Genomic DNA, 12031 nt, shown 5'->3' on the forward strand with positions numbered 1-12031 from the left:
TCTAGTAGTAATACTGTACCCCTCTGGAGACCATAGTAACCAGGAGTCTAGAAGGAATACTGTACCACTCTGGAGACCATAGTAACCAGGAGTCTAGTAGTAATACTGTACCACTCTGGAGACCATAGTAACCAGGGGTCTAGTAGTAATACTGTACCACTCTGGAGACCATAGTAACTAGGAGTCTAGTAGTATTACTGTACCACTCGGGAGACCATAGTAACCAGGAGTCTAGAAGTAATACTGTACCACTCTGGAGACCATAGTAACCAGGAGTCTAGTAGTAGTACTGTACCACTCAGGAGACCATAGTAACCAGGAGTCTAGTAGTAATACTGTACCACTCTGGAGACCATAGTAACCAGGAGTCTAGTAGTAATACTGTACCACTCTGGAGACCATAGTAACTAGGAGTCTAGTAGTAATACTGTACCACTCTGGAGACCATAGTAACCAGGAGTCTAGAAGTAATACTGTACCACTCTGGAGACCATAGTAACCAGGAGTCTAGTAGTAATACTGTACCAATCTGGAGACCATAGTAACCAGGAGTCTAGTAGTAATACTGTACCACTCTGGAGACCATAGTAACTAGGAGTCTAGTAGTAATACTGTACCACTCTGAAGACCATAGTTACCAGGAGTCTAGAAGTAATACTGTACCACTCTGGAGACCATAGTAACCAGGAGTCTAGTAGTAATACTGTACTACTCTGGAGACCATAGTAACCATGAGTCTAGTAGTAATACTGTACCACTCTGGAGACCATAGTAACCAGGAGTCTAGAAGTAATACTGTACCACTCTGGAGACCATAGTAACCAGGAGTCTAGTAGTAATACTGTACCACTCTGGAGACCATAGTAACCAGGGGTCTAGTAGTAATACTGTACCACTCTGGAGACCATAGTAACTAGGAGTCTAGTAGTATTACTGTACCACTCTGAAGACCATAGTAACCAGGAGTCTAGAAGTAATACTGTACCACTCTGGAGACCATAGTAACCAGGAGTCTAGTAGTAGTACTGTACCACTCAGGAGACCATAGTAACCAGGAGTCTAGTAGTAATACTGTACCACTCTGGAGACCATAGTAACCAGGAGTCTAGTGTAATACTGTACCACTCTGGAGACCATAGTAACCAGGAGTCTAGTAATAATACTGTACCACTCTGGAGACCATAGTAACCAGGAGTCTAGAAGTAATACTGTACCACTCTGGAGACCATAGTAACCAGGAGTCTAGTAGTAATAATGTACCACTCTGGAGGCCCATAAAAGGACATTTTTAAAGAAAGAAAGAAACATCTTATTCAATATTTTTAAGGTAGACTTATTGTGCCGTTTTGTTTTTGCCTTAATTAGTTTGGACCCCAGGAAGAGTAGCTGCTGTCTTGACAGGAACTAATGGGGATCCATAATAAACCCCAGGAAGAGTAGCTGCTGTCTTGACAGGAACTAATGGGGATCCATAATAAACCCCAGGAAGAGTAGCTGCTGTCTTGACAGGAACTAATGGGGATCCATAATAAACCCCAGGAAGAGTAGCTGCTGTCTTGACAGGAACTAATGGGGATCCATAATAAACCCCAGGAAGAGTAGCTGCTGTCTTGACAGGAACTAATGGGGATCCATAATAAACCCCAGGAAGAGTAGCTGCTGCCTTGGCAGGAACTAATGGGGATCCATAATAAACCCCAGGAAGAGTAGCTGCTGTCTTGACAGGAACTAATGGGGATCCATAATAAACCCCAGGAAGAGTAGCTGCTGTCTTGACAGGAACTAATGGGGATCCATAATAAACCCCAGGAAAAGTAGCTGCTGTCATGGCAGGAAATAATGGGGATCCATAATAAACCCCAGGAAGAGTAGCTGCTGCCTTGGCAGGAACTAATGGGGATCCATAATAAACCCCAGAAAGAGTAGCTGCTGCCTTGACAGGAACTAATGGGGATCCATAATAAACCCCTGGAAGAGTAGCTGCTGCCTTGGCAGGAACTAATGGGAATCCATAATAAACCCCAGGAAGAGTAGCTGCTGTCTTGACAGGAACTAATGGGGATCCATAATAAACCCCAGGAAGAGTAGCTGCTGTCTTGACAGGAACTAATGGGGATCCATAATAAACCCCTGGAAGAGTAGCTGCTGTCCTGGCAGGAAATAATGGGGATCCATAATAAACCCCAGGAAGGGTAGCTGCTGTCTTGACAGGAACTAATGGGGATCCATAATAAACCCCAGGAAGAGTAGCTGCTGTCCTGGCAGGAAATAATGGGGATCCATAATAAACCCCAGGAAGAGTAGCTGCTGCCTTGGCAGGAACTAATGGGGATCCATAATAAACCCCAGGAAGAGTAGCTGCTGCCTTGACAGGAACTAATGGGGATCCATAATAAACCCCAGGAAGAGTAGCTGCTGCCTTGGCAGGAACTAATGGGGATCCATAATAAACCCTAGGAAGAGTAGCTGCTGTCTTGACAGGAACTAATGGGGATCCATAATAAACCCCAGGAAGAGTAGCTGCTGTCTTGACAGGAACTAATGGGGATCCATAATAAACCCCAGGAAGAGTAGCTGCTGTCTTGACAGGAACTAATAGGGATCCATAATAAACCCCAGGAAGAGTAGCTGCTGTCTTGGGGGGAACTAATGGGGATCCATAATAAACGCCAGGAAGAGTAGCTGCTGCCTTGACAGAAACTAATGGGGATCCATAATAAACCTCAGGAAGAGTAGCTGCTGCCTTGGCAGGAACTAATGGGGATCCATAATAAACCCCAGGAAGAGTAGCTGCTGTCTTGACAGGAACTAATGGGGATCCATAATAAACCCCAGGAAGAGTAGCTGCTGTCTTGACAGGAACTAATGGGGATCCATAATAAACCCTTTCTCTCTCTCTCTCTCCCTCTCTGTTTATTCCAGTGTCAGACTATGACTATTTCTCCATGGGAGGGGACCAGGAGGTTGACCAGCAGGAGTTTGACAAGTCATCCACCATCCCCCGTAACAGTGACATCAGCCAGTCCTACCGTAGGATGTTCCAGTCCAAGAGACCAGCCTCCACCGCCGGCCTACCTTCTACGGCTGGCTCCGTCATCATGACCCCAGGGGTCGCCACCATCCGCCGCACGCCCTCCACCAAGCCCTCGGCTCGCCGCGGGACCACCGGCCCCATCCCCATCCGGACCCCCGTCATCCCAGTCAAGATCCCCACCGTGCCTGGCCTATTTGGGGGAGGATTCCCTGGGGGGCTGGGGATCCCTGGAGGACCAGGAGTAGGGCTGGAGGAACCAGAGGAGGCCCAGAGCCCTGAGTCTCCAGCCCAGGGAGAGGAGGGGGAGCTGGGTGTACTTCCCCTGGCGTTCTGGAGTGGTCAAGCAACCACAAACCCTCCCTTGGCCCCTCACCAGCCTAGGGTCCAGTGTCAGGGCGAGGGGGGGTCCCTGGAGGAGGGGGAGGTTATGGATGGTCAGGGGGGAAACATGCTGCTGGTTATCCAGAGAGGGGTCAAGCTGAAGAGGACCAATACCAACGATCGCTCAGCACCGCGCATCGTATAAGAGGAGAGCCACCGTGGCACCATGCAGCATCAGAGGAGGGTATCCTACCTAGCTGTACCTAGCTAGCCTACCACCTGCCCATTGACAGGACAGACAGGACACAGCTCATGTCCACTGCGCTAAGGGGGGGTCTCATGTATACTACTTACCGTCCAGCGGCCTCACTGACAGACGGGACAGAACAGAACTCAGCTCATGTCCATTCCATGTGATGCTGTGTGTGGTGACAGACAGAGCTCTGCTCGTCGTCTCAGACGGTGCAGAAGGTGGTCTCTTGGACAGACAGTGGAGCAGCTCAGAGTTGTGTTAATTATGTTCTCTCTTAGTTCTGAATGTGTAAATAATTATGCATGGTATTTTCTCTTTGTTGCTTCCTGGGGCCCAGTTCTGTTGACTCTAGTCCTCCCACCCTCATTCCTCCCCTCCTCAGTTCTGTTGACTCTAGTCCTCCCCACCTCAGTTCTGTTGACTCTAGTCCTCCCCTCCTCAGTTCTGTTGACTCTAGTCCTCCCCACCTCAGTTCTGTTGACTCTAGTCCTCCCTCCTCAGTTCTGTTGACTCTAGTCCTCCCACCCCCATTCCTCCCCTCCTCAGTTCTGTTGACTCTAGTCCTCCCCTCCTCGGTTCTGTTGACTCTAGTCCTCACCTCTTCAGTTCTGTTGACTCTAGTCCTCCCACCTCAGTTCTGTTGACTCTAGTCCTCCCACCCATTCCTTTCCTCCTCAGTTCTGTTGAATCTAGTCCTCCCCACCTCAGTTCTGTTGACTCTAGTCCTCCCCTCCTCAGTTTTGTTGACTCTAGTCCTCCCCACCTCAGTTCTGTTGACTCTAGTCCTCCCTCTTCAGTTCTGTTGACTCTAGTCCTCCCACCCCCATTCCTCCCCTCCTCAGTTCTGTTGACTCTAGTCCTCCCCTCCTCAGTTCTGTTGACTCTAGTCCTCACCTCTTCAGTTCTGTTGACTCTAGTCCTCCCACCTCAGTTCTGTTGACTCTAGTCCTCCCACCCATTCCTTTCCTCCTCAGTTCTGTTGAATCTAGTCCTCCCCACCTCAGTTCTGTTGACTCTAGTCCTCCCCACCTCAGTTCTGTTGACTCTAGTCCTCCCCTCTTCAGTTCTGTTGACTCTAGTCCTCCCACCCCCATTCCTCCCCACCTCGGTTCTGTTGACTCTAGTCCTCCCACCTCAGTTCTGTTGACTCTAGTCCTCCCCTCTTCAGTTCTGTTGACTCTAGTCCTCCCACCTCAGTTCTGTTGACTCTAGTCCTCCCCACCTCAGTTCTGTTGACTCTAGTCCTCCCACCCCCATTCCTCCCCTCCTCAGTTCTGTTGACTCTAGTCCTCACCTCTTCAGTTCTGTTGACTCTAGTCCTCCCACCTCAGTTCTGTTGACTCTAGTCCTCCCACCCATTCCTTTCCTCTTCAGTTCTGTTGACTCTAGTCCTCCCACCTCAGTTCTGTTGACTCTAGTCCTCCCCACCTCAGTTCTGTTGACTCTAGTCCTCCCACCTCAGTTCTGTTGACTCTAGTCCTCCCCTCTTCAGTTCTGTTGACTCTAGTCCTCCCACCCCCATTCCTCCCCACCTCAGTTCTGTTGACTCTAGTCCTCCCACCTCAGTTCTGTTGACTCTAGTCCTCCCCTCTTCAGTTCTGTTGACTCTAGTCCTCCCACCTCAGTTCTGTTGACTCTAGTCTTCCCCACCTCAGTTCTGTTGACTCTAGTCCTCCCACCCTCATTCCTCCCCTCCTCAGTTCTGTTGACTCTAGTCCTCCCACCTCAGTTCTGTTGACTCTAGTCTTCCCCTCCTCAGTTCTGTTGGCTCTAGTCCTCCCACCCTCATTCCTCCCCTCCTCCTCAGTTCCAAGATGCCAAATTATTTGAAGCTATTGAAAGAAGTGTTTTAGATTTATTGTGAAGATTGTGGCATCTTAGTGACACAACTATCAGGGGCACCAAGCTGTTTGGTACGTAAACCGATTTCATGTTTCAACTTCATATTTTCAGATCTACAATCCACAATAGCTGTTGTAGGAGGGTTTATGTTATGCTCAGTAACTGTTTTTAATAGCATGTGTTTTGCCAGTTAATCAGTCATCTCTTGGTAACAACTTACTTTCACATTACGCTGTACATTTCCACGTTTCAAATGTGTGTCATGATGGACCTGATAAACCTGTCATTATTCACCAATACACACAATAACACTAATGTCACGGGATTCTTCTGTTGAAGAAGAGGCGGACCAAAACGCAACGTGGTTATTGTGATACATCTTTAATGAAGATGAAAATAGAACAATATACAAAAACAAGAAACGTGAAAAACCAAAAACAGCCCTATCTGGTGTAACAAACACAAAGACAGGAACAATCACCCACAAAACCCAACACAAAACAGGCTACCTAAATATGGTTCCCAATCAGAGACAATGACTAACACCTGCCTCTGATTGAGAACCATATCAGGCCCAAACACAGAAACAGACAAACTAGACATCCAACATAGAATGCCCACTCAGATCACACCCTGACCAAACAAAACATAGAACATACAAAGCAAACTATGGTCAGGCTGTGACAACCACGTATAAGAACGGGATGGTCCCTTTATTACGGGGAGCGTGAAAGATGTACAACGTTGAGATGGTTTTGACAAGAAGAGAAATAAAGGTTGCGTTTGATTATGTCATGTTATTATTCTAATTTTATTATTATTAAGTTTGTGATTTTGTGTTTTCTGTCCTTGACAGTTCTGATCAGAGACGCGTGATTAAAGCCTTACCTCTGTAAAAGTTACACTGTTTATTCCTCCAACCACGAAGAAGAAGAAGGCATAACTATCTTATTCCTCCGACCACGAAGAAGAAGAAGACATAACTATCTTATTCCTCCGACCACGAAGAAGAAGAAGGCATAACTATCTTATTCCTCCAACCACGAAGAAGAAGACATAACTATCTTATTCCTCCGACCACGAAGAAGAAGAAGAAGAAGAAGGCATAACTATCTTATTCCTCCGACCACGAAGAAGAAGAAGAAGAAGAAGACATAACTATCTTATTCCTCCGACCACAAAGAAGAAGAAGGCATAACTATCTTATTCCTCCGACCACGAAGAAGAAGAAGAAGACATAACTAACTATCTTATTCCTCCGACCAAGAAGAAGAAGAAGAAGAAGAAGGCGTAACTATCTTATTCCTCCGACCACGAAGAAGAAGAAGAAGAAGGCATAACTATCTTATTCCTCCGACCACGAAGAAGAAGAAGAAGGCATAACTATCTTATTCCTCCGACCACGAAGAAGAAGAAGAAGAAGAAGAAGAAGAAGGCATAACTATCTTATTCCTCCGACCACGAAGAAGAAGAAGAAGAAGAAGAAGGCGTAACTATCTTACAATAGGCTCATAGTAAAGCGTTTAATATCAAGTATCCATCCAGTCGACTCCCTCGTGATAATTCATTGTAAATCAACAACTTTTAAATCCCTGCTTGAATTGTATTTCAGTTGAAGCGCTGAGTCGTAGCAGCAGATGGAGACCTAGGGTGCATCCCAATTAGCATCCTCCTCCCCATATAGTGCACTAGAGAAATCTATATGTAATCCAGTGTAAATACCGTATTGACGAGACAGACCAGGAACACATGTTTATTCATGTATTCCCTCTTCTTTTATTTCTCTATTTGTGTACTCAGAACAGACCGGGTTCTGTCGCTCTGCTCAGAACAGACCGGGTTCTGTCGCTGTACTCAGAACAGACCGGGTTCTGTCGCTCTGCTCAGAACAGACCGGGTTCTGTCGCTCTGCTCAGAACAGACCGGGTTCTGTCGCTCTGCTCAGAACAGACCGGGTTCTGTCGCTGTACTCAGAACAGACCGGGTTCTGTCGCTCTGCTCAGAACAGACCGGGTTCTGTCGCTGTACTCAGAACAGACCGGGTTCTGTCGCTCTGCTCAGAACAGACCGGGTTCTGTCGCTCTGCTCAGAACAGACCGGGTTCTGTCGCTGTACTCAGAACAGACCGGGTTCTGTCCCTCTGCTCAGAACAGACCGGGTTCTGTCGCTGTACTCAGAACAGACCGGGTTCTGTCGCTGTACTCAGAACAGACCGGGTTCTGTCGCTCTGCTCAGAACAGACCGGGTTCTGTCGCTGTGCTCAGAACAGACCGGGTTCTGTCGCTCTGCTCAGAACAGACCGGGTTCTGTCGCTCTGCTCAGAACAGACCGGGTTCTGTCGCTGTACTCAGAACAGACCGGGTTCTGTCGCTGTGCTCAGAACAGACCGGGTTCTGTCGCTGTGCTCAGAACAGACCGGGTTCTGTCGCTGTGCTCAGAACAGACCGGTTTCTGTCGCTGTGCTCAGAACAGACCGGTTTCTGTCGCTGTGCTCAGAACAGACCGGGTTCTGTCGCTGTGCTCAGAACAGACCGGGTTCTGTCGCTGTGCTCAGAACAGACCGGGTTCTGTCGCTGTACTCAGAACAGATTCGGTTCTGTCGCTGTACTCAGAACAAACCCGGTATCTCTGTTCCACTACTCTACTGGTTTCTCTGTTCCAGTAGTTGTAGTGTAATGGCCACTTCAGATTATTGGGACACAGATTACTGGGAACACAAATTACCGGGACACAGAATACTGGGACACAGAATACTGGGACACAGATTACTGGGAACACAGATTACTGGGAACACAGATTACTGGGACACAGATTACTGGGACACAGATTACTGGGACACAGATTACTGGGAACACAAATTACCGGGACACAGAATACTGGGACACAGATTACTGGGACACAGATTACTAGGACACAACCAACAACATGATCATTCTGTAAAGAGCCTTGAGGACTGGTGTTTATGTTGTATTGAACCTGATGGGAACAATCTGAACAGCAGGGTTGGGGATCAATGCCATTTCAATTCAGTCCATTCAGGAAGTAAAGGAGTCGACCCTGACCACCTGACCAGGGGCAGCTGTTAGAGAAGTCGAGGTCCTCGTGCTACAAATGGGAAATTAATAACCTTAAGCATTTTTAAATATATATTAAATCAGGTTCTGTTGAAATTCAAATGACTGTGAATTTAAACCTTTAGTTCTTTGGAAAGCATACCCTGATTTCCGTAACATATTGAATCTCCGTTATGCTAACACAAGATGGAACATTGCAGAAAATCTATTGAACAATAATTTCCCCGTTGGTGTCTGTTGACTGTCGTTGTTTTGCTCGTTGGTGGTTTCTACCCGCCTCTCCCTCATCTGAAGCCTGTATTCATGTGTGCATCCCAAATGGCACCCTAGTCAATACAGTGCACTACTATGGGCCCTGGCCAAAAGTACTACACTATATTAGGAATAGGGTGTCATTTGGGACAGAGACAATGTATCATTAAGAGATCTCCGTGCTTCTACACCTGCATTGCTTGCTGTTTGGGGGGTTTTTAGGCTGGGTTTCTGTACAGCACATTGTGACATCATCTGATGTAAGAAGGGCTTTATGAATACATTTGGTTTGATTTGATTTGATTCTAAAACGGTGAACTGTTCTCCCATCCCATCTAGCAGATGCTTTCTGCATATGATGTTATCATTCTGCGTGGCATTCCAAGTGGCGCCCTATTAGGGTGCTGTTTGGGACATAAACATTATCCTGGTCATTGTGTCCCCACATCCTTTTGGGGACATTGTACGTTGTGTATAAACCTTTCGTTGTTAATGGTGCAGTACTTTATTTCAATGGACAGCCATAATTGTTTTTGTTTTTTCTAGATATTTAAATTCAAAGCATATCTTTGATATTTTTGTAAAGTTGCCAAATATGTGTAAGATGATGATTATTCTAATAGTTTATTAATCATTTTGTGTTTTGCTATATGGGTAAAAGCAGATGGTCACATTATTACTAAAACCTTGTTTTCTAATGATTTAGTAGCAGAGTTGGGCTCAATTCCATTTCGATTCCAGTCATTTCAGAAAGTTAAACCAAATTCCAATTCCAAATTTGAACGGAAGACGATTGGAATTGGAATGTCAGTTTACTTCCTGAATTGACTGGAATTGAAATGGAATTGAGCCCAATCCTGTTCAGTAGTTAGTTAGTACTGAGAGTTGACCTCTGTGTTTCCCCTGTTAAGTTCAGCAGTTCTACTGGCGATATCTGTTTCTAGACTGTTTTTTTAATTCGGTGTAATTAATGAATGCTTCAGCATATATTAAATGTCAAAAACTATTTGAATCTGTGTGGTGACTGACTGTGTGATTCACTTACACTGAGTGTACAAAACATTAGGAACACCCTCAGAACAGCCTCAGTTTGTCGGGGCTCATGGACTCTACAAGGTGTCAGAAACGTTCCACAGGGATGCTGGCCCATGTTGACTCCAGTGCTTCCCACAGTTCTTGATTCACACAGGAAACTGTAGAGCGTGAAAAACCCAGCAACGTTGCAGTTCTTGACACAAACTGGTGCGCCTGGCACCTACTACCATAACCCCGTTCAAAGGCACTTAAATATTTTGTCTTGCCCATTCACCCTCTGAATGACACACACACAGTCCATGTCTCTAATTGTCTCAAGGCTTAAAAATCCTTCTTTAACCCCGTCTCCTCCCCTTCATCTACACTGATTGAAGTGGATTTAACAAAGTGACATCAATAAGGGATCATATCTTTCACCTGGTCAGTCTGTCATGGAAAGAGCAGGTGTTCCTAATATTTTGTCCACTCGGTGTATATCCGTCTTTCAGTGGAGGCTGCTGAGGAGAGAACGGCTCATAATAACACCTGGAACGGAGTGAATGGAATGGTAGCAAACACACGGAAACCATGGAAACTATGTTTGTTTGATGTATTTGATACCGTTCCACTAACTCCGCTCCAGCCATTACCACGAGCCCCGTCCTCCCCAATTAAGGTGTCACCAACCCCCTGTGCCGTATTTCCTTCCCTCAACCAGCCCTTGTCCGGGTGACGTTGCTCTTGATGTCCTCTAGGGGTCAGTCTTGTCAAGGTTTTCATTGATGGTCGACAGCACTAGTAGGACTATAATCGTAGCAGATACAGTGAATGAAGCATACTATTTACAGGGTGGACATGAGTCTGCCTTTTGTCAGGAGAATAAATGAACCCACACATAGCAGGCTCTTCTGGGCTCTGCATCCAGTTAGTGACATCATCAGTCTCACAGAACTTCTCCTGTAAGAACAATGACTGTCCCTGTACTAGTGACTGACTGTCCCTGTACTGGTGACTGACTGTCCCTGTGCTAGTGACTGACTGTCCCTGTACTAGTGACTGACTGTCCCTGTACTAGTGACTGACTGTCCCTGTACTAGTGACTGACTGTCCCTGTACTAGTGACTGACTGTCCCTGTACTGGTGACTGACTGTCCCTGTGCTAGTGGCTGCCTGTCCCTGTACTAGTGACTGACTGTCCCTGTGCTAGTGACTGACTGTCCCTGTACTAGTGACTGACTGTCCCTGTACTAGTGACTGACTGTCCCTGTACTAGTGACTGACTGTCCCTGTGCTAGTGACTGACTAGTGACTGACTGTCCCTGTACTAGTGACTGACTGTCCCTGTGCTAGTGACTGACTGTCCCTGTGCTAGTGACTGACTGTCCCTGTACTAGTGACTGACTGTCCCTGTACTAGTGACTGACTGTCCCTGTACTAGTGACTGACTGTCCCTGTGCTAGTGGCTGCCTGTCCCTGTACTAGTGACTGACTGTCCCTGTGCTAGTGACTGACTGTCCCTGTACTAGTGACTGACTGTCCCTGTACTAGTGATTGACTGTCCCTGTACTAGTGACTGCCTGTCCCTGCACTAGTGACTGACTTCCCTGTACTAGTGACTGACTGTCCCTGTACTAGTGACTGACTGCCCCTGTACTAGTGACTGACTGTCCCTGTACTAGTGACTGACTGTCCCTGTACTAGTGACTGCCTGTCCCTGCACTAGTGACTGACTGTCCCTGTACTAGTGACTGACTGTCCCTGTACTAGTGACTCTGTAGTACTCTGTGTCCCTGTACTAGTGACTCTGTAGTACTCTGTGTCCCTGTACTAGTAGTCTACCCTCTGATGTCGTAGTAACATAGTAATTCCACACCAAGCCCAAGAAAGGGATGTTTAGTTTTTAGGGCTGTCTCTGTGATGAGGGGATTGTTAGCTTCAGTGGTGACTGTGGCCAGGATACAGAGATTGGATGGAGAGCTATAGGATGACTTGGGTCACTGTCTGTGTACTGATGATGAGCCAGATTGCGCTTTGAAGACAACTGGGAACTCGGGGGGGGGGGGGGGGGGGGGGGGGGGGGGGGGAAGCAGGTCAAATCATGACGTCAGTGATCTTCATGTCGGAAAGTCGAAGCTCTAGAAAGATGCTCGAATATCCGAATGAGTTGACCGTTCAAACCATTTTAGCCTGTCGGAGCTCGTTTTTTTCGAGTTTCCAGTTGTCTTGAACGCACTGAAGTCG

General features: G+C 46.9%; 1 protein-coding gene across 1 annotated transcript in view; it reads left to right on the plus strand.

Annotated features, from left to right (window-relative positions):
- LOC139395251 (protein MTSS 1-like) overlaps positions 1–4170 on the plus strand; it is a 6923-nt gene extending 2753 nt beyond the window's left edge. Inside the window, exon 2 of the mRNA XM_071142901.1 lies at positions 2923–4170. Within this exon, the coding sequence (XP_070999002.1) occupies positions 2923–3560 (638 nt within the window). The 3' untranslated portion in view covers positions 3561–4170. The remainder of the gene's footprint in view (positions 1–2922) is intronic.
- The last annotated feature ends 7861 nt before the right edge of the window (positions 4171–12031 follow it).

This window comes from Oncorhynchus clarkii, unplaced genomic scaffold (assembly GCF_045791955.1).
Source record: "Oncorhynchus clarkii lewisi isolate Uvic-CL-2024 unplaced genomic scaffold, UVic_Ocla_1.0 unplaced_contig_10515_pilon_pilon, whole genome shotgun sequence".
Classification (NCBI taxonomy): domain Eukaryota; kingdom Metazoa; phylum Chordata; class Actinopteri; order Salmoniformes; family Salmonidae; genus Oncorhynchus; species Oncorhynchus clarkii.